General features: G+C 33.9%; 1 protein-coding gene across 1 annotated transcript; it reads right to left on the minus strand.

Annotated features, from left to right (window-relative positions):
- Positions 1-8,436: 8,436 nt before the first annotated feature.
- LOC107953191 (rhodanese-like/PpiC domain-containing protein 12, chloroplastic) lies at positions 8,437-14,835 on the minus strand. The gene is made up of 8 exons (XM_016888431.2): positions 14,504-14,835; positions 14,315-14,431; positions 13,483-13,574; positions 12,244-12,344; positions 12,051-12,161; positions 11,314-11,422; positions 9,231-9,281; positions 8,437-8,753 (listed from the first exon to the last, which is right to left on the minus strand). Exons 1-8 carry the CDS (start codon positions 14,730-14,732, stop codon positions 8,673-8,675), a joined length of 891 nt encoding a protein of 296 aa, XP_016743920.1. The 5' UTR covers positions 14,733-14,835; the 3' UTR covers positions 8,437-8,672.
- Positions 14,836-23,680: the final 8,845 nt, after the last annotated feature.

The following is a 23,680-nucleotide window of genomic DNA, read 5'->3' on the forward strand; positions in this document are numbered from 1 at the left end:
TTTACCCCAATTTTAACCATAAAATAACCTAATTTTAAACCTAAAAACACCATCTATTAACTCTTAAACTCTTTTAAAACCTGAAATCCTCTTAAAATTTCTTAAACATCATTAAACCCTAAACTCTATTTTGTTATTTTTTCCTCTTTCTATCTTTTCTCCTTCTCTAGACCTCAGCCGGTGCAGTAGCTAAAAACATGATATCAACAAGGCAATTGCAACAAAAGCACCTCAAGGGATCCAAAGCAAACAATCAAGGTTAAGGGTTCCTATCCATAATTTGCTTGATAATTAGTTGCATAGTTAGAAATTTATTGAAAAAAGCCTCTGAAAAAAAACTAGGAGAACTAATGAACCCGAACCATCGACGGTTCCAAATCCCTCCAATTTTTTTGAATCAAAAAGTCGAAAAGCTCTTTTTAGAACTTTAAGGAAAAACATTTATCCAAGAAAGAGGATTTGAACCGTCGATGATTTTGTGTCAAAAAATATGGCCTCTGATCCGATATCATAAATGGGGACATTTTTGCGTTATCTTAAAAGACTTTGTTGTGGTCTCAGTAGTACAGGAATTTTATGTATCTTTTTAGGACTAAGAGTCTAAGAGGACAAAAAGTGCCACATGGGAAACAGTACATGTACGAGGGAAAGAAATGTGAGTCACCTCTCAAGTTATTTGTGAATTTTATAGCGTTCCATATTATAAAAAAGATTTTGTGGAAGAAATTGATTTAGAATACTTTAAATACATAAATATGGATAACGTTATAAATTACTTAACAGAAGACAGGGGTGAATGGAAGTGTCGCCCAGGTACTAATATTCTCACGTATTTTAATAAGACAATTATGTTTCCAGTGGCCAAAATATGGATACAATTCTTGTGCACACGAGTTGCTCTTGCTTTAAATGTTTCTAATGTTAATATTTTTCAAGCAGTATTGCTCTATACAGTTTTGAAGAAAAAATAGGTATGCATCGGGATGTGGATCTACCATTACATGAAACAATGCATTAGTGGTTAGAAAGCCAAGGTTTTTCCCCCACTTAATGACAACCCTATGTAAGAGAGTCGGTGTTCCAATAACAACTACCGAGCAATTTATGAAACCTTCCAAAAGTATCATAGGAGATACACTATACATGCAATACACGGAGCTTCAACAAAAACAAATTAGTGATTGGAATAAATGCTAGAAAGAAAAGTCGGGCGTCCCGGAAACACCTAAATAAAAGGTAAGACCAACAGCTCAACAAGAAATTAGCGAGAACAACAATTGAAAACTAGATTGAATGATAAAATGGATGCAAGAAACGGGTCCTATTTTCTAAGAATTTGCACGAAAAAATAATATGAGAGTACCAAATTATTTGTCAAATATGTTCGGTCCGATGCATTTCCAGCCTGAATTAATGGAGCAAGGAAACGAAGAAATAGAAGATAGCGAGGATGAGGAAGGAGATGAGATGATTTCTGAGGAGGAGGACAATTGAACTTAACTTTAATTTTATTTTTGAGGATTGTAAATAACTTAGATAATTTTTATTTCATTGCTTTAAGAGTAGGATTAATAGTAGATTTTTTTATCTATTTGTTTTCTTTTCTGTTTCAAGTTTTCTATATAGGAAACCTATATGAAAAAAGCACTATAACACCCGTAACCCGTATCCATCACCAGACTAGGGTTAAAGGCATTACCAAACAAATCGAAACATTTAACATACATTTTATAATCATCAGAGCATCAAAGATCAAATATCAATATAGAGTCCCTTATATAGGTCATCGAGACCTAAAACATGCATTAGAAAGGATTCGGGACTAAACCGAACTCATACAAAAATTTTTCCAAAACTTAAACATTTTCAAAGAAGTACAGGTCACACGCCCGTGTGAATAGGCCGTGTGCCTTACACTGTATTAGACACGCCGGTGTGTCTAGGCCGTGTCAAAACAGGGCATACATACTGACTTGCTCACACGGCCACAAGACACGCCCATGTGCCTTGGCCGTGGTCAAATCTAACTTGGGCCACATGGCTAGCCACATGCCCATATGCCTTGGTCGTGCTCGAGCCTTGCTTATAATTGTAGGATACCCTAGGGGACACACAGCCTTGCAACATAGCCGTGTGTCGCACACGGCCGAGACACACACCCGTGTCCCTGCCTGTGTGGACAAAAATAAGCTATTTGAATAGCCAACTTGCCACCCCAATTGGGTCAAACCTACAAACATCAAACTAAGCATATTTTGTACACCAATTTCAGCCAATCTCTATTCCAAAACATACATTAATCATACCTTTACATTATCAATATATTCCAGTCTCAATCCATCAACCAAAACATACCAAAACCTAAACTAAATTCATACCAAAACACATGTTTCAATACATCATTCAATCTCAAGCTCAAAACTTACTAAAACTTATCAACACTGACCATTTCTTTTGGTCATTCAAAACAGACCATATAATTCACAATGCCTCACATATCATATAACATTTCCAACCTTAAGTTCAAACATAAACTAGCCATATCACATGGCATGATAAATACATTACAAAACCTGACCAAAACTCTTCTAGCCTATACATGCCATACTTTAATATATATACATTTTCATAGGTACCAAAATGAGGTTTGATAGTGTGGTGACAATCCTAAACGATCCCCAAGCTCACAGTAGCTTCGATATCTATAAAACAATGAAAACACACACAAAAATGAGCTTTCAAAAGCTTAGTAAGCTCATACCAAAAATCATCAATAGTTTATAAAATATAAAACTTCAACACATAAGCACTTATAAATTTTCAATTCATCTATCAATTTTATGCCAACACAATTTATATGTTTATACCAATTCAATTAAATTCATATAAATAATGTCATCTACCACTTAGGTATTTTACATACCTGAACCTCTCTGTATTTATTCATTTTCATTCTTACCTCTCATTCGAATACATTATTCTTTCTGAGGTCTTTCCAAGCTTAAAGAATTCGCACACTTAGTGCTTTAATGATTAGCTGAAGCTAAAATGATCCCGTACACTTAGTGCCATCTCAAATAGCCGAAGCTATCTCAGTATTGCACACTTAGTGCCTCATATAGCTGAAGCTATTCTATTTCACACACTTAGTGCTATTTATAATCGTAACTATTTCAAATCGCACACTTAGTGCCGAACACCTTCGATTTATCCACTTACACAAACCATAATAAAACATCTATACAATTCATGCATCATCAAAGCATTAAAAAATGACTATAATATCATTTATCCCGTACGAACTTATCTCGTACTCGGAACTGTCGATTTGAATCGTCTACTCGATTATCTTCGACTTTCCTCGGTCTAAATTCGAATTCCTCTTTTCTTGATCTATATGTATTCAAAATTAACCCTTTTATTCACCAAGTCATTCAATTAAATCCACAAACATATATTTAGAGCATTTTTTAAACTAGCCCTCACATTTTCACATTTTGGCACTTTAGTCCTTAATTCACAAAATCACAAAATACACATAATTTGCTTGAACACAAGCATAATCGAATTTTCATAGTTCTCATACAAGTCCGTACATTTCATTTATTTCACATTTTAGTCCCTCAAAATAATATTTTTACAATTTAGCCCAAATTACTCAATTTCATCAAAAATCCAAAGACAAAACATGTAAACCCAACATCAAACTTTTATATTTCATCATTTAACAACATAAACCTCATGAATTCATCCATGACACATTTCAAAATCATCACCAAAATCATAAATTGAGGCATGGGCTTGATAATATATGAAGCAACGATTACAAAAACATATAAATTATCAAAAACTGAAGCAAAAACATACCTAAATCAAAGCTTGCAAATGCTAAACCCTAGCAAATCTTTTCTCTTTTCTTTTCTTTGATATTTTCGGCTATATGAACATATTATGGCCTATTTTCATACTTTAGTTTTATTATAATTACCTTAATAAGCATTTTACCAATTTACCCTTGCATTATAACATTAATATTCCACCAAAATGTCATTTAATCAAAACCATGGTCAAATAACCACATAAGGACCTCACAATTATAAGTCAAGTAAGCACTTTAACAAGCAACAGACAACTTTTACATTTTACGCGATTAGGTCTTTTTTTTTCAAATTGAGCACACAAACAATCAAATTTTTAGACAAAACTTCCACATATGCTAATTCACACATCATAAGCACGGAAAATAATATTTAACTATTTTTCTGACTCGAATATGTGGTCCTGAAACCACTGCTCCAACTATGGTTAAAATCGGACTGTTACAAGCACAATTTGAGCTTATAGCAAACAAGGAAGGAAACACCCACCATTAGACCATTGCAATGTCACGATCAATCGGGTAACTTCTTCCTTTATCTATTCAGGGCTACACATTGAGGACAATGTGCTATCTAAAGTGTAAGGGTAACATAGGAATTTTTTTTTTGATTTTTATGTTCGTTTTTTAGTTTTTATTGTCAAATATGTGCTTGAGCTTGTAGAAATACAAGTGATTGGTTAGAAGCATGTATATAGATTGATTACATTTATTATAAATTTGGCATGATAGTGAATGATTTTAAATTTTCAAATATTAGACTACTAAATTCTATATATTACATTGTAAATAGGCATTGAATAATTGAATATACCAAATGATATAGAAAATACAGGGAAACGAGCATACTAGTATGTATGATAAATAGTTGAAATTGTGATTGCTTGATTGATTAAATTTGTGAATATTGAGATACCTAGGGATGACCTAAGGCATTGTTTGGTATATACCCAGAGCCAAAAAGCTAACACTACTTATCAATCTTTAATACCTATTTTTGAGTCAAAAATACTTCTTGATGAACCTTCATACAAAACCCAAACCAAAAATAATAATTTGTACTTACCCTTTTCTCTTTGGTCTTAAATTGCACGAATTTAGACATCTGGTCATACGTATTGAGGGTTAAGTAGAGACATCACGATGAATTTTGTAAAAACAAAGTGAAATAGGAAGAAGAAGTGTGATATAGTGACTATAGGTTAGCCAACATGTGCAAAACAAAAGAAAAATTCAGAAAGAAAATCAATACGAGTAGAAAAAGTACGTGAAAAAAAAAACATTGTGAATGAGATCTATTGAAAAAGTTCAAATGTGACAAAGTCACAGAAGTAGAAAAGCTTAGTCATTAGTGCACAAAAACTCGTTAACTAGTCGTAGTTGCTTTATTATGTTCTAGCTTCTTATGTGGAGAAATAAGGAAGGTGAGAGAACGAGAAATAATGCGGTTAGCAGGCAACGGTTATTAAAGGGAGAAAATAGGGAACAATACGATGTGTCAAACTACTTTCGTGCTTGAAACGATTTGATGCCTCCTATTCTTGAATTCCACACCTATCCTAAGCCTCATAACATTACAAGCCAAAAAGCCCTATATGACTTAGGTAAACTTATTCATGAATTGACATTGTATTAAGTAATTTCAATAATAATTGTCTGTATTCTGGTAGGATAATCAAATTACCTGTATGATTTATTAATGGATCCATATATTTAAGGACCTTAATGTTTATATACTTTGTAACATATTAAACTTAGGTGTTTGATATTCTAAGTGGTAAGTTGTCTATATATCATTCCAGGACTACGTGTAAATATGAAAATGCCTAGTTATGTACTCCGAAACCGATCTTTGCACCATACTTGCTCAAGGGTCGTCTTTTACTTTTTGTTTTTATTTTGCCTTGCTTGAGAACAAACAATGACTTAAGTGTATGGGGGTTTGATTTGTCGTAATTTGATGTAGCAGATTAAACTAGTTTTCATACTTAAGGAGCTTAAATACGAGCAATTTTATTATATTTTAGTTAGTTTCCTTATTTTAGTTTGAATTCAAAAAAAGAAAGTGTAAATTGAGTCTTTTTAAGACCTTAGGGTCCGAATGAGGCCTAAAAGTGAGCTAACGTACTTAGTAAGTGTGCAAAACACCAATCAAAGACATAGAAACTCAAGGATGGTCGTTGTATTGCAACACGAGAAGTTCAATGTCGCGACATAGGGAGCAAAATACAAGAATTTGAATACTATCTTTAGTGTCGCGATACAGGTATAGGGTGTTGCGACACCAGCCTTATACGGGAAAGATTTACGAGCTGAGGGCGTTTTAGTCCGCACAATAAAAATTAGCATGAAAATGTCAGTCAACCTAGGGTTAAGGACAATAGCCAACCCTAACTCTATAAATAGGGTCTTTAGACACTTGTTAAAGGATAGCTTTTAGATTCTCAAATTTTCCCTGTAATTTAGATTCAATTTTCTTTTCTTTTAGGCTTTAGATTTCTTTTCAGGTCTTTCATTTGTGTTTTTCGGAGAACTTGATTTGTAAACGCAATCAAACGCTTGTGAATTTATGCACTTTCATCAATCAAATACAACCAGGATCCTTTTAAACTTTATTATTGATTTGCTCTTAATGCTTTACTTATTTATCAAGTTTATTATGTTTATGGATTCCATGAGAAACTAATCCTCTTATGGAGGATTAGTAAGTGAAGGTGTGATTAACTAATTGCCATGTAGGGTTCTCTTAAAGGATCGACTACTTAAAAGAGGAAGAACTTAAACCATAGGCTTGACGACCCTAGAAAGTTATTTAGGTGGGAATTAACCCAAAACTAGTATGGTCTATTCGTGAACACCTTAGCCTTAAGTCATTAGTTTAGTGGAAGATCGAGAGATCTTGCTAGGGTAACGGGTAGTTGATTAAATGAAACTCGAAATAGGAGTTAGTTATGACCATCGAAGCGAGCTAATCACCCATGTCTAGATTTGACTGAGTTTAGATATTAGTTTTTTGAAGTTCACCCTTTTATGCAATTTTTATTTCTTTTTTTATAAAACCCAAATTTTTCTATTTATGTTAAGTCGTAATATAATTTATTTAAAGTACTAATTAGATTTGTTTGCATTTAGGTTAAAGTTAATTTAGTCTTTGCCTTCCTTGGGTACAATCCTCAGAGTAGTTACTTATCGTTTTAAAAATTATATTACAACATGACTCATATACTTGTGGTTGTGGACACTGCCTCAATTCCACATCTTTAGTTGCAGTATTCACACTTTGGACGTTAGTACATCCAGAGGCAGTCAAGTTGTTGACACCGTTATCGGGAAGGTAGTGCTACTAAATTGATTTTAATTTTTCGTTTTTATAAAATAATTAGGAACTTCATAAATTATAGGTATGATTTTTTTATTTTATTTTGTTCTAACTTTTTTTTCCAGTGTATAACTCGAAGTAAGGGAACGCCTATAGAGCCAGCCATTGATCTAGAGAGAATAATCTAAAGAAATCGTCAACAACAACAATAACATCAACAGCAGATGCAGAACCAACCACCTGCTGTAGGCAATCCACCACGCGAGAACCCATTGTTCAACAAGATTAATAATGCTAACATACAAGATCTACTACCACCACCACCTCAATTACGAATAAACCACCTATGGCACGAGAAGAACAAACATTAAAGGATTATGCGCTACCAAATCTTGGTATGGTCCAAGGCAACATTACAAGGTCAATCATTATGACGAATAGTTTTGAAATGAAATTGGTCATGATCCAGATGATTCAAAATAATCTACAGTTTAAAGGCACAATGACGGAGAACCAAAACCAACATCTAAAACGATTCTTTCAACTTTATGATACTTTTAAATATAACCGGGTCACTAATGACGCTGTTCGCTTTCGGCTGTTCCCCTTCTCCTTAATCGATAACATGTTTACTTGGTTAGACTTGTAAGTTGCAAGATTGATCACAACATGGAACGAACCTGCAGGAAATTTCTATAGAAGTTCTTTCATATTAGCAAAATAGTCCAACTAAGAATAGAGATCACCACATTCAAACAGTTAGAAGGAGAAAGTTTTTTATTTTACTACGCCTAGACATGATTTCTTTTACCCATTTATATGGTAATACATTGAAACTAATATTATTGAAGAAAATAAACCACGTGCTATTAAAACTATAAATCAACCTCTTTCCATACAAACTTGTACCCTACAAATGGATATATTTCCTTTTTATAACACTAATTCAATTTGCAACATTCTTAACTTCACACCCCAAGCCTCTAATAGAGATGATAAAATAACCCAAACTCGATAGGTTCTAATAGAGATGAGGTGAAGGGTGAGGGAGGTTGATGATGGTGAAAGCTAAGAAGAAAGGTGTTCAGGATAAAGTTATAGAGAAATTAAACAATAAAGCTCTACAATTTATCAAAATGAAAATCTGGATTAACTCTAAAATTGATGAAAAGGTAATAGTCGAGAAATTTTCATTAGCAAAAGAATAAATAATAACTTGCAATGGTCAGCAAAAAACCGGTTTTAATAAAATTTACATATTTATTGAATTTAAAATGAACTTTTTCGAAATGCACTTAATTCCAAATACTCAGTACAACCACCATAATTAAGCAATAACAAGTTTTGGACTTGCTAATTATTGTGAAATGTTAACTCTATAATACCATGGAGGGCAAACCCAAAAATATGGAGCCTGAAACCACACACATGTTGTGAAGAAAACATGAAAATAGGAGCAATGGATATGTGAGGATCTCAGTAAGTAGGAACTGATGGATCCACCTTGGTTGCATACGCATGTATTCCCCCTGATATATTAAATATTTTCCTAAATCCCTGTGCCAAAAAAGTAAATAAATTCGTCAACAACACGGAACAAAGGAGAATGAAAGAAACCATTGAAATTTATCGTCCATGTATCAGAAACAAAACAATAATGGCAGAAAATGGAATGAAGGACACTTGCAGTCAAACGGAAAGGGAAACAGAAACAACAAAGGTCTCAACTTGAGAAGTCTATGCACAAGGTGGCAGAGAATAACTAATGTTTTACAGATCTAATTAGATCTAAACTTCAATGCTATGCTGCAAACTTACATTGCGTCCGATGAGAAGCACAATGTAGCACATAACGATATATCATAAATTACAGCACAAGTGACAAGCAGATTATTGGTTTTTCTAAACATAAAAGGGTAGAGAAATGAGTAACTATGTTCACAATGAGACCCCTGATGAATTCCAAAGAAACACATGCAACAACTGTGAAAGCTAAACAAGAGAAACAGAGAATGTAAGGATGACGATCTTAACCTGAGTCTGTAACCACTTGGCAACCTGTAACGACCGCATGCCATGGTGACACTGCAATTGTTACATTTTAACACAATTAATACGGAACATCAAAGGGTCAGAAGAGAAACAAGCATAAAATGCAGGAGAGATCATTGAATATTAAATGCCAGAAACTACTCATAATTAACTGCAGTAAAAACTTAAAATAATTTAAAAATCAGAGGAAAAAAATCATTTTATTAATGTATGAAGCAAAACTTCAAATAATTTAAAGAAATTGCATGAATTTTGCCACTGAAAGCAGATCATGAGGAAAAACTTACAGAAGCTCATGGCTAGAAGATTGCTTCTTCAGTGGCCACAAATTGTTCAAGCGGAAGATAAAGAATTGTAATAGATATCAATTTTAATCTCTCAAGGGAAATTTTGATAATCTGATAAACAAAAATGAAAAGTCTCCTAGCTTAGCATAATGCAAAAAAAAAATATGACTAACCGGATCTTCTAAGGCTTTGCTTGGTAGAATAGAAAGAAAATTGGAAATATAGAAACTTGAAGGGGTAGAAAGATAAAAAATATAATTCCTCTTTCTGTAGGTGTGCTTGATAGGAAAAATGGAAAAATTGAAAGAAAAAGTAATTTTCTTTTCATCCATAGCTTGGTAGAGTTGAAAATTAAAAGGAAAAATAAAAAATAAAACATTTAGAAAATGCATAATTTCGAACTAGCATACACATCTCTCTCATTTTTTCTCCTCTCATCATTCCAATTTGGAAGGATTGGTTTTTATACATAAGGAAGGAAAATGATCACCTCTCTTATTTTCTTTCCTCTCACTTTTCTTCCTTGCCAAGCACACTCAAAATTTATTTTCTTTCCACTTTTCCATCCCCTCCTTTCATCCCTTCACTTTTCCACCTAACCAAGCACACCCTAAGAGTCCCATCCCATTAAGAGATGTCAAAACCAAGGATGCTCCAAAAAAAAAAAAAAGGACTTCCATTGCATCATTACAAAAACCACAATAAAACCTCCCATGCTTGGCTTCTCAGAGTCCAAAAGGTTATCACTTAGTATCTCTGACAATCAATCCAACTTTGATGCAGACATTAATACAAAAATATAATGAGCTCCTCAACAAAGATGCTAGAAATTTCACAGGAAGAACAGTTAGACTTTTGTTAGGAGTTGGCTTTGAGAAGCATAATGAAATGACCACATGGTTGTGGCAGCATAGAACCTAGACAAATTAGCTTCACCACTCTCTCCCCGCAACAAAAAGAAAAAGAAAAATAAGTGCCTATTGAAACTAAGTAGAAGTTATAAAATCTAGGCAGGATAGAGCCTAGCAAGGAAAAAAGACTATTGAAACGAAGAAACGAAGAAAAGTAGAAAATACTATGGGAGATTCAAGCCTATTCTTCCACGAACAGGAAAGGAATAATAACACCTAAAAGGTCGCAGGCAATGCATCAAATATTAAATCTTAGAACATCATTTACTGCCAAGCAATAACTCCATTGACAATAATAGAAATGCCAAGCAATAACTCCACTTACAATAATAGGCATCCTACCAACAACTAAAAACAGCTTAAAGATAAATTCAAGAAATAATTTTATAAATTCTTTTCATCAGCATAAATATGCTCACCATGTTGAAAATTGATGTGGCCCAAAGTTTAATTATTTAGGCGTAAAACCTATTCAAGATGAACTACTACAATGGTAAGAGTTAAAAGATAATTATTCTCTATCTAAGAGACTGATTAGAATAAGGATTCCTTTATGGTAAGATCTAACTCCAATAAGTATATCATACAGTTCACTAATCTAGTCCATAAATTGCCTGTGAAACCATCTCAAAGTAATTATAAGAAAACAGAAATAAACTAGAAGGCACATATCAAGAAAGAGAAAATTCGTTTTATGTGATTGGAGCAAGGTCACTTTTCTTTGATCAACAAGATCAGAGTTACACTTAAATTTGTTTTGTTTTATTAATTCTTCCACACAATTAATAATCAGATGCCATTGGTTTTTGTTAGCTAAATGCAGAAAAAAATAAAATCTTGAAATTGACAAAAAAAAAAAATACTCACTAAGACGTATGTATCTTTCGTTGGATCAAATTTACTAGTTATTTCTGGTCCCCAACTTCCAAACTGCCGGAGAGGAAGAACCTGGAATCCTGGCAAAGATGCTTGAGACCTGTCATGTCAAAAAGACAGACATGAAATAAAGTAGCCATCATCCTCTTCAAAAGCAAAAAACAAAGTGTACCTTAGTATAAAATTTTCCAGCTCTATAGTGCCTTCTGGTGTATAATTCACTAATTGAATTGTAGGTAAAATATTGTATTACAAGATCTTGTAGTGCTACTAAAGGTAAAATTTCAGGTTGCTAGCCTAAACAATAAAATTCAGGTTTCTGAAATGCTATAAAAGAATCATGATCATTAGAGAAATTTCAAAAATTATTCGAGTCTCTTGTACAAATATGAATAGGAAATTTCCAGGAATATTTTTCATACCCCTTCCAAATAATATAATGTTTAAACTGCTCATGCTATCCCACTTTTCTTGCAGCTTTTTTCATGACCAAATGCTTAAAAGCTTCATAACAATGCTTAATCAATTAAGAGTTAAAATCCGTTGCCACCATATTACCAACACTAAGCATTTAGAGTTGCTATGTGTATTTGCTGTAGTTTTTATACCTAGAGGTGAAAGTAATTCTAGTAACTTTGCTGTGTACCACATTCATCTTTTAAAAAATGTTAACTTGGAAAATCTACTTGATTGTTTTTTTTTCTTTTTTTCAAATTAAGCAAGCATACACTTCTTCAGGTTCCCGGACATCTATCAACTGAGCCTCTTCAATGAAACTGGGGTCTTGCATTTTTGCATGAAACTCCTCCGGTTGAATGTCTTTAAGCAATGACTCTTCCCTGAAGCAAGCCAAACATAGTTACAAACTGCTTTGCTTCATCAAGCACACGTTTCAATTGGGCAGAGGGTTCCAAGAATTACCTCTCAGATAGAACTTGTAACAAGTGCCATCCAAAATTAGTTTTACATTTCACAACTTTGTTTAAAGGTGCACAGAAAGCAGCCTCCTCGAATTCTGGTACCTGGTAAATTTTACCATGGGAAAAAGATCTTTGCAATTAAATTTCAACCCTTCTCTTCTTCTCTATTTAACATAAAGGAATCTGAATAAAGATATTTTATAAAACTGATCAATTATTTCCATAAAAAAAAAATCAAATCCTGCAAATGTTAAATTTTCAACAAGGAGACTGATTAAACTTAAAAGAAAATCATTAAAAAAGGAGGGGTAATGATAGGCATAGAAAGCCCACAAAGTATCATGAGTGCGAAATCAAAATATATTTACAGAACACTTCATAGTTTGTAGGTTAATCTTTAACATGCATAAGAAAAATTTGCTGCAAAATCTGTGTTATCAGCATAGGGACTGTTAACTATGCCCTCACATGAACAACACTTCACAGTCTAAAGAAACTTTGAAGCTTATGCCAAATGCAAGCAATTGACAAAGCCCAAGAAGAACCATAATAGAAAGATACAGCGTAAAAATTTACAACACATTGAATTTAGAACTCAAATTAATAAATCACTTCACCCACAAATGCACAAATAGTCATTATCAGAATAATCAAGTCAAAGTTTTTCCAAATTTTAAAGCCAATATTAGATGGCTTTTTGAATCAGTAAAAATTTATGGAACTCACTATGAAATAGATGATGATAAAAGATTGGTAAAATCTTCAAATCCAAATTTTGAAGATCGTTTACCTTTTAAGTGATATCAAGAACAATGTCATAAATCTAAACTGTTGCTACCAAAAATTTAATACCAACTAGCTAAGTTTCCCTCCTGCACAGACTTGAACCCTTAAATAAATTTGAAAATAGGGGAAGCTATGTGCATCAAGAGCTTGCTTATAGAGAGGGAGCGTGGGTACAACATTTTCTTAAATAAGCTTCTCTTTGTTACTTGGACATGAGGGATGAGTATAAAACCAATACTGGTATATACTCAATATGAATATGTTTAAATTTTCTAAATTTCTCCATGTATTTGGAGCTTCGTACCTACATATCCATGTCTGTGGGATATGTGTTGGACATGAGTACTTCAACTAATATGAAGAGTTGAGACAACATAGAAGATTCTTAATATATTTTTAACTCTTCAAAGAGTAAATATCTAAAAAAAATTAAAATAATAGAGAATTCACATACCATTTGTCCCTTTCTCACCCATCCAAGCATTCCCCCCTCTTGTTTGGATGGACAAATTGAGTATTCAACGGCAAGGTCACTTAAATCCTCCCCTTCACCGAACAAATAACAAAAAATGAAACTACTTGCGACAGTTAAATATCATACAAGGAACATCAACATTGATTTTAATCTATGCTCCATTTTCTTGTTGCCTTAAGCATATAGGGCCCGTCTATCATTGAGGTTCAAAAATGCTTTTCAAATGAAACCATGATTTCAAACCAAAAGCAATGGTAAACAAGGAGCTTTCCAAACCAAAACATGTTTTTAACCTGTGATTTTAACCCGAGCCAAAATCCAAAATTTTTTAGCTTTTAGCTGAAATTACTTTCTTATCTTAGTTAAAGTCCAACATATTTTATACTTTACAACATGGACATTTTATTTTTTCAAAAGCACTTTTTGACAACAATGGTAAACATCGGTCTTACTGTCTTACTTTCAAAAGAGGTACTTTTCACTTTTCAATCTCAATGTCAATAGGAGACTGACCCTTAGTTATATATTCTCTTAAAAGGTGCTATAAAGCAAAAGCAAGTGATAAAAAGTACCAATTCTAATATACTTAGTTAATATAGAGATAAATCATATATTATTCTGAATTTATATAAAAGAATATCAATTGTAAAGAATTTAAGTTTTCCAGTACATATTTACTTTTGTATATGTTACATGTTTAAGTTACCCAAATAAGTGATCAACACATCCCAAAATGTGATAAATATCATACACTCTAAACTCTAAGTATTCAACAAATAAAATTTTAAAAAACAAAAGGGAAAAAGAAAACCTCCAGCAATTCTCTGTTGTAGCTCCAACAAGAGCTTCTGGTCATCTTCTTTTAAAAGCAAGTGCTGCACCAATATTTCTCTGTTATCTCCATAGCTACTCTCGGAGTTAAATGAAGCTGAAAAAGCAAAAACCAAGTCAGAAAAAAGAAGGAGAAACATGGGTTTAGATAAAAACAAAAAAGACCAACCTGATAGTCTGAGATGGGGATGACCCAGCATGGGAGATAATTGAGTGAGAGATAGAGATGGAAGAGAAGGGCGGGAAGGTGAGAAGAAAGAGTGAAAAGCAGAAAAAGAGGAGAGTTTATGAAGAGGATAAGAAGGGAAGGAAGAGATGGAGAGGAAGGGAATGAAACATTTCCTAAGGACAAGGAGAGTAGGAGATGCTATGGGAGGGAAATGCGTCGCTCTTAACATCGTCTTTCTTCTCACTCAGATTGCCTCACTCACTGGGGTGATTTACTAGGTGTCCAAAAGGAACAAAAAAAAGAAAAAGGGGGGCGGGGGGTTTGGGTTTGGGGGACAACAGCAAAAATGGGATTTTGGATATTCCATGGGCTAACTCAGATATGGATTTCACCGAAACATCATCTGTTTCATATTGGACTTTGATGGATCTCATGCCCACCTCCTAAACACAAGACCGGGCTGGTGCTGGCCGTCTAATACGTTTAGGTTTTCGATATAAAGTATTTAGAAAAGAGTTGAATTTTAACTCAATTATTTAAGGTTATAATTCAGTCCTTTTTAAATTATACTATATTTAATTAATTGACAATCGAGTTAGGGTTATTTATGGTTATTATAAAAATAGCGGTTATTGTAAGATTAAATACTATAACGTGAGAAAAAAAGAAGACTAAACGAAAAAGAAACGCTCATCCAAAAGAATCCTTAATTTGAATAGTGAGTTTAAATAGTATAGTAGTGAAATTATAATCAATATGTTTAAATTCAAATGTAACTATGAAGATGAGGTGAGAATGGAAAATCACTTAAAAATTTTATGTAAAATAAATCATTAAGAATTTTTTTTCAATATTAAATATATTCAACAACAATTAAAATTATTTAAAATAATAATTAAAAATATTAAACTTATGTTTATATTGAAAATAAATAATTAAGATTATATTTTATAGTGAATTATAAATATATATTAAAATTGTCTTTATGTTGAATAATATTTTTTAATAAATAATTTATATTTTGTAAAAATTAATTAATTATTGATAACTATAATCTTAGATATTACAGTTATTAGTGTTTTATTTTAGTAGCACTTTAGTTTATTTTGTAAGTTAGTTTTTAGTAGATTCTACGAATTTTCTTTTATTTATATTTAATTTATGTTTTAAGTTAATAATATATTGCTAGTGTTAATTTGGACTTATTTTCTAGTGCTTTTTACTCATTGTAGGTTTGACAAAATATAGAGAAAGGATTGTTGTATTTATGTATGGAAGAGATTTTTTTGCTTCGCTAAAAGATTTGTCCGCTAGAGTGTGCGAATCATGTTAATAGTAGCAAACTAACAAAAAATTTTGCCCTTTGGAGCGTCACGATTACCAAATAATTTTTAAGGGTGTAAATTGTGATAGGGGTATAAAAAAAGAGACCTAACCTCAAGAAAAGTGTGGGGGGTGGGGGAAGAAGAATAGCCGCCAAAGCCTTCAAGCATCATAGATTGACGGAAATCATCAAAAGGCTCAATTTCTACATCTATTTTCTTTCTTCTTCTTTTTTTTCATGATTAATTTTTGTTTTTATTTCAATATATTTTTCAATTTCTCCACCAACTAAGCTTTATTTTGTAGGATTACAACGAAATTCATGTTTGGTTAATTGAATATTTTTCTATTTCAATCTCTTTTTATTCTCAATAAAGATTTGATGATTTATTCATTTTTGTTCTTTATTAATAATAGTTTAGCCAACTGTTAATTTAACAAAACTTAAATAATTTCGAAAATTAATTACAATTTTAGGTCCAAAATAAATAGCTCTTGATCAAAATTAGATGAATCAAATCTTGATTACAAATTAGGACGGGAATATATTTGATTATCTTGAGCGGCCATAATTGGGGTTTGTTCTTGAAACACCCCATACTCGACCCGGTCACCAAGTCCGAACTATGAGATGCCACATTCGTTTCTGGAGCAACTACGATAAATACAATTCAGTACAACTATGAACACATGCTAATATTTATATTACTCCTTTTGAATATGTTATACAATCATTTTTGGGTCTTATACGAGCTTACGAAAACTCTTTTACTTACTCGAGGTCGAATTAGGACCAAATTATAAAGTATGCAAATTATCGGGTTGACGTCGCAACTCCAAGGGTTCTTTGTCGCAACACAACTCACCAACTTTATCTTGTTGCAATGTTAAGGGTAGAATGTTGGGACATGATCGGTTGTTTGCAAATGGTCCAAATGGTACCTAATCAAAACATTCATCCCCTTTAATGTATACTAAAACAACCAATTCGACATTCTAACCATTTCCTATGCTAAATTTCATACATTTGCATCATAATTACATATACATTACACATTCAATATATGACACTTTCACCATTTCAAACATCTAACCATTACAATAACATTTCTATTCAAAACATCCAATTGGCAATTCAACATGTTTCCATTCTAAACTACTACCATTCAACTACTATGCCAAGTCCATATACAACGACCAACCTTATATAGATAATTCAAGTTAACATAACTATTCAAACTTTCAATTTTACTATTTATAATGCGAAACTGACTCAAAACCTAGGTACATGTTGTCGAAACCATCCCTCGATTTAAAAAAAATTAATATTTTAAATTTGATAAAAATACGAGGGGGATCGACTTTTTGGAAAATAGAAATATGGAGTCGCCACCGATCTTCTATTTTAGTGTGATCGGATCACTTAAAAGATAAGGTTAATTTAATAAAACATTTTTGGTTTATTAAAATGCGATTTTGGTCTTACGAAAATGTGAGAAAATGGGTTTGGGAGTCAGTTACGCATGAGGAAGGATTAGCACCCTCACTACGCCCAAAATCGGTACCAAATCGATTAAATACTGTCCTTATGTCAAAGCTCAAAAAAAGTTTTTGAAATGTGGTTCTTATCAATAACGTTTAAATAACCCGAGTGGGTTACCAAAATCTTCTTGTTTTGACGTCCGAAAGTCTACAATTTGAAATTAACAAAAGGATGCCCAACTGTTTGGTCCAACGAAAAATCGAAACCCAGCATAGTAGGGCACGATTCCTCGAATTTCCAAACATTGTCCATTGCCTTACCTTAGAAAATAAGGGTGAAATCCCGAAAGGATCTTTGATGGTTTTGAGCAAATGAAAAAACGCAACCCAGCACGATAGGGCTCGATTCTCAAATTGTCAAACATCGAACATCACATTCGTTTTGAAAGGTTTTTAATAATTATGAATAAAGACCTAAAGGAATACTCGATTGTTTTGAACAAACGAGAAATCACAACCCAGCACGATAAGGCATGATTCCCGAATTGTCAAACACCGAGTATTGCCCTCGTTTTAAAGGATTTTTAGAAGAGCCGAGTGAAATTTTGAAGGGATATTTGATTGTTTTAAACAATCGAGAAATTGCTACCCAACACGTTAGGGCACGATCCCACGAATTGCCAAATACCAGATATCGCCTTCGTTTTAGGGATTTTAAAAGACACGAGCGAAATTTTAAAGTGATATTCGATTATTTTGAGCAAATACGAAATTGCAACCCAACATGTTAGGGCACGATTTCGCGAATTGCAAAACATCAAATCTCATCTTCGTTTAAGGGATTTTAAAAGATGTGAATGGAATTTCGAAGGGAAATTCGATTATTTTGAGCAAATGCGAAATTGCAACCCAACACGTTAGGGCACGATTCCGCGAATTGCCGAACATCAAATTTCATCTTCGTTTTGAAGAATTTTAAATGAATACTTATAACATTAACTTAAAACATATTAATTCGATTTGAAATGAGATGAAATTAATCGTAAAATTTAGATTTTGTAAAACCACATTTCATAAACCAAGTAGAAAATGATGATATGGGGTAATAGACACATACGGGATACGATCAATTAACAAACTAACAATTAAATATAGCTAACCTAAAAAAATCAACCCGATTACAAATAATGCATGGAGAATGATTGATATAATAATACAATGGCGAAAATGATAACAATCACGCAAGCAAAACAATACATACAATAATATGCCACGATAATGTACATAGCATGATATAGGATAACCAATGCAAGATATAAAAACAACATAGCAATTAGAAGCCAATGTGCTATAAAACGGTTTTAAAATAATAACAAATAAATGGACCCATGTATATAGGTTGACAAATTTGTATGAAAACTAGGGATAGCTATATGATTTTTGGAATAGATATCATAGAATAAAAGTTTGAATCGAATTGCATGTAAAATATTTTAAACACAAATACATTTAAAAGTTGACAAATTACATGATGATTTAAATAATATATAATATAAAAGAATAATAATAAAGATATATGACAAGACATAACACATAAAATAGATTTGTAAAACATATGTACATGTAAATAGCTTTAAAAATAATCATTAGATTAATAAAAAACTTTAACTTAGTCTAAAAAGTATATACATGCATAAAGAAAATATTTGTATAGCAAAAGAGTTGTAGGTTGGAAAACCTATTAAAGTAATAATATCGATATATACGTATGTGTATATACAACTTTTGAAAATAATTACATGTAAAATTACAAAAAAAAAGATAATATTCATAGGACTAAATTGATTTTATAATAAATTAACAATAGATAAAAAGAACATGCTTTTGCGTAAAGAAAATGCATATACAAATGTATAGATTTAGAAATATATATAGAATATGCGTACTAATATAAACAAGTATAAAAATAATTTAAACTTTACGCAGCATATATATATATATATAACATATTAGAATAACAAAAAGGGTTAAAGTGCATGGGTATCACCAAAACATTAGGTTTACGAAATGATATTAATTTTATTTTAAAGTATGTACGCATATATATATATAAGAGCATTTTAAACAAACAAATTAGAAAAGGAAGTAAATATAGATGTTAACATATAGATATATACATATATATGCATGTTTGTTAGTGATAATGTAAACAACAAATAAATTTTCGAAGATAAAAGGTTTTCAAAGAATAAAAATGTTGAAAGTAACGAATAAATACAAAAAAAAAACTCAATTGAATCGAAAATAAACTAAAAGACCAATTTACAAATAAATAAAGCAATAAATCATAGTTAAGGATTAAGACCCAACACACACGAATGTTTGAGGACTAAGGGAGCAATTGTTCCGAAATGCGAAAGCGCAGTGTTCAGTTATGGGCTAAATTGAAAATATGCACATATTCCAGGACTAAATTAAAAAAAAGAAATAAGGCAAACAACAGATGATTGAACCGCCATGCAAATAGGGAGGACCTAGCTTGCAAATAATCCCTCACCACAGAAAAACACGCGGGTCATCGGGTTTAGGACCAAATCGGGTCGGGTCGGATAGGCTGAAACGGTGTCATTTCAAGGCTACCAATGCATGCCTTAAACTACACCGTTTCATGTTTCCAATTAATAAAAGAAAAACACAAAAAAAAACCTAAAACCTAAACACTTCAGCAAGCCGAAAAAGAAATGAAAGGGGGAAGAGGGAGCAAAGGGACGATGGCCATAACACTTCGGTCATAGCCGATTCCGGCGTTCATCGGCGCTCAACGTCTCCGCCGTTGCACCAATCCGAAGCCACTCGAACTGCTGGTAAGTCTTTTTCTTTATTTTGCCCCCCTTTTTCGTATACAACAATGAAAAACCGAACAAAATCAGTAAAGAAAATGAGTTGAAAAGAGAAAGGGAATCACCTTCTCTGTTTTTCTCGATTGATTGATATTATCCCTCTCTTTATAATATCTGTTTGTATGTTTTTTGTTGCGTATTTGCGCCTAAAAAAAATTACAATGAGTCAAGGCTTTAGCTTTATAGCCGAAATAAAATACAAATACAAGTTGCTCTTTTCCTATTTGCTGCTGTGCGGTTTTGTATTCTTTTGCAGGTACGGGCGCTGCTCGTTCCATTGTATTTCTCGAATTCGAGCATTTTGAATTTAGGGGGAAGGACTAAGTCTGGGACTAGACTCAGGTCTTTGGCATCAATCCCTTGATGATGATCCGCGCTTTCCATGGCTTTAAATTTCTCCTCGAGCCATCTACACCATTCTTCCAATTGTTTTTGCGAATCCATCCTCGTCTTTTCTTCTTCAGCAATTTCATCCAAGTAGGGAACGGGCGGATAGTTCAGGTTGTTGACAAAGTTAGAGCCTGAGCCAGTTTGGAAATTCATCGATATTGAAGCTCCGACCTGAACCTGCTGGGGCATGATCGTGACAGATGGTTTCGGTAGATTAATCTCGGGCTTCATCGGTACATGTGTCGGAGTAAAGCCTGGGGGTATTGAGAATCCTTGTTAGTTTCTTCAACTTTGTCCATAGGGCCCTTTCCCTTATCCGTTCCTCCCAACAGCAGTTGGGATAACTGACTCATCATTTCCCTCTGGGACTCCATCATTTGCTCTTTCATCTCTCGCTTAATCTTGGCTAGCTGCTCTTGCATCTGAGACTGCATTTGTTCTTGCATGTCTTTTTGCATCTGCTCCAATTTCTTGAGTCTCTTATCCATTGATTTTTTCCTTATATCGTAGGGGTGCGTGGTTGGTTGGTTTTCATTGGTTTCCAGGTTACTGAAATAATTTTTAATTAATTAATTAGAAAACTTTTATGGCCTTTAATGCATGATGATGTGATGTAATGCAAATGCATTAATGCAAAGGAGACATCAATTTTGATTCAACTGCCTTAGAAAATTTCATTTGAAAATAAAATCTTTTACATAAAGTCGAGTTACAAATAAAATTTTGCTCTAATACTCAAAGTCCTAATTTTCCTAAGCAATAAGACCAGCTCCTGTCCGCGCTCCGACTCCAACTCATATTTCACGCTTAATGTGTCTGCCTAAACTGCTAGAGTTTGTAAGTAGTCCGCTACCTCCCGGATCTGGGTTATGGCTTCCCCCATAAGGTAATCTCTGTTTCTGACTTGGTCTTGCGCATGGTGAAGCTGCTCCTTCCAACGAGTTTGCCTCGAAAAACTGGATCCGTATCTCACAATTTTGCAGTGACGCCTCTAACTCTTCTATTCTTCCTTTCATTTCTTGTATTTTGCTCAAGCTTGCCCTCAATTCTGTCGCAGTGTTGCGGTTTCGGTACTGATGTAGGGACTTCTCAAGTTTTGCCACTCTAGCCCTTAATTCCCCTTGCTCATTTCTGCTTTCTGACAGACTTTTCTCCAAATCTTTGTTTCGTGCTTGAGCTTCTCGGAATTTCCTTTCCCACCAGTCGGTATTGGCCTTTTCTTCCCGAATTTCATGGCGTCATTGTTCGAAAGTCTTACCTAACCCCGCAGTTCTCATAGACAGGCGCAGCTTCTTATAGTCAGTCTTCAAGCTGTCTAGTTCTTCTTCGGCCTTAGTTTTCCCTTTTCTCCACTTTTCAGCCTCTGACATCTGGATATCAGCTTCTAACCTTAGGTGCATCTTTTCTTCCTCCAATTGTTCGATCTTCTTCTCAAGCTCCGAACTCTTCTTCTCAAAATCTTGCCTTATAATTTCCAATTCTGATGGGGCGACTTGTAATTGTTCCCCGATAGGTCGAGCATTCTCCAAGCTTGGCCTAGGAATATTATCATTAATCCTCTTCTTAAACCACTTGCTATACTCGGGTGTTACCGTGGAACCGACGGCTAACCTCTTCATCCAACAAGTTTGCTTCCAAGTATCCGATAACTCCCGAACTCTCTTCTTATAGTGAGCACCTTTAAACGAGAATTCACTCTGAGCAAGTCCGTGGGTCGTGGGTACAAACTGCCTCGACTTATATTGCCTCAAGGCTAGTAGTGGAGTATACCCGGTAGGTCCCCAAATTTCTAACAACGACACCCAATCAAAGTTACCATATTGGTACATGATCTCATCAGGAACCATCCAATAAGCTCTCCCTTCGATATCCTCCTCCTTGAGGTTCTGAAAAATATCCATCCACTTCTCTTCCGAGATATCCTCTCTCCTTTGTATAGCTGCCTCTTCTTTCAAAGGGGAATAACCTTCGAAAAAGACTCGATAGGAAACCTTGTCCACCTTCCAAAAGTGCCCATGAAACCATACCATCAATAGTTGAGCACATCCAATAAATCGCCCCTCGCCTGTCTTCCGACATGAGCTCAAAGATCTGAACGTTTCTGCCAATATTGCCGGTACCGATGTGATTCCCTTTTCAAGACGATCAAACAAGTCAATGACCGCCTCGTCCACGTGCCTCAAAGCCTTAGGAAAGATCACTAATCCGTAGATGCTTAAGACAAATATATTGACCCTCTTTCTTTCGTCTGGATGAGTCAAGATCAAATCTCTCAAATTCTCCCAAGGAACACATTTGCTATCTCCTTTTTGTTGAATCCGAGCAGTAACCCAAGGCTCGCTCATCCCAGAAATGCTCATCAGTTTCTTCACGAAAGCCTGATTACTAAAAACCCGGGCATAAGTCTTCCGGACCTGAATCTTTGGACATCTAAGTAGCGTAGTGTATTCCTCCATGGTAGGTACCAAATTCACTTCTCCAAAAGTGAAACACTTGTACGCAGAATTCCAAAACTGCGCCAAGGCTCGGAACAAATGCTTATCCACTCTAATATCTAGCAGGTAGGATATGTCACCAAAGCTTTGGTAAAGCAACTGTTTTATCCCTTCATCCTAACTAGCCCAAATGTCTCTCAACTCTTGCAGCTCATTCTGTACTACATTGACGCAAGTGAAATCCTGCAGCTCTGATACATACCCTTCTGCCAAGCTATCCCCCCTCTCAGATTATAGCCTCTCCGACCAAGCACTAATGGCAGCATTATCCTCGACTTTACTAAGAAATTCATTCTCCATGTCAAATTTTCTAACTTAGTAATTGAATGCGGATTAACGTCTCATTTAATATGCAATGTCATGCAAAAAAGATAATCAAAACAAAACACCGGTTAGTATCAAATAATAGCGATAAAATGCAAGCATATAAACAATAATTATAGCGCATATATGGGTAAGTACTAAGGCTCGACGCGGCTCCACCCAAGGATAGCTCCTAAGGTTCACTATATGTGGTTTAGTTCTAGGAAAAGGGGTACCCGAACTAGCAGATTCCTCAATCCTCACCCATTATAGGCTCATATAGA

Source organism: Gossypium hirsutum, chromosome A07 (assembly GCF_007990345.1).
Source record: "Gossypium hirsutum isolate 1008001.06 chromosome A07, Gossypium_hirsutum_v2.1, whole genome shotgun sequence".
Lineage (NCBI taxonomy): Eukaryota > Viridiplantae > Streptophyta > Magnoliopsida > Malvales > Malvaceae > Gossypium > Gossypium hirsutum.

What these genes read in the sequence shown, in the direction of transcription:
- LOC107953191 (XM_016888431.2), bottom strand. Translation starts at nt 14,732, where the DNA reads ATGTTAAGAGCGACGCATTTCCCTCCCATAGCATCTCCTACTCTCCTT. An exon ending in GTCCGGGAACCTGAAGAAGT is followed by an intron (nt 11,423 to 12,050) that starts GTATGCTTGCTT and finishes TTGACATGACAG; the next exon opens with GTCTCAAGCATCTTTGCCAG. An exon ending in CCAAGTGGTTACAGACTCAG is followed by an intron (nt 8,754 to 9,230) that starts GTTAAGATCGTC and finishes TTTTTGGCACAG; the next exon opens with GGATTTAGGAAAATATTTAA.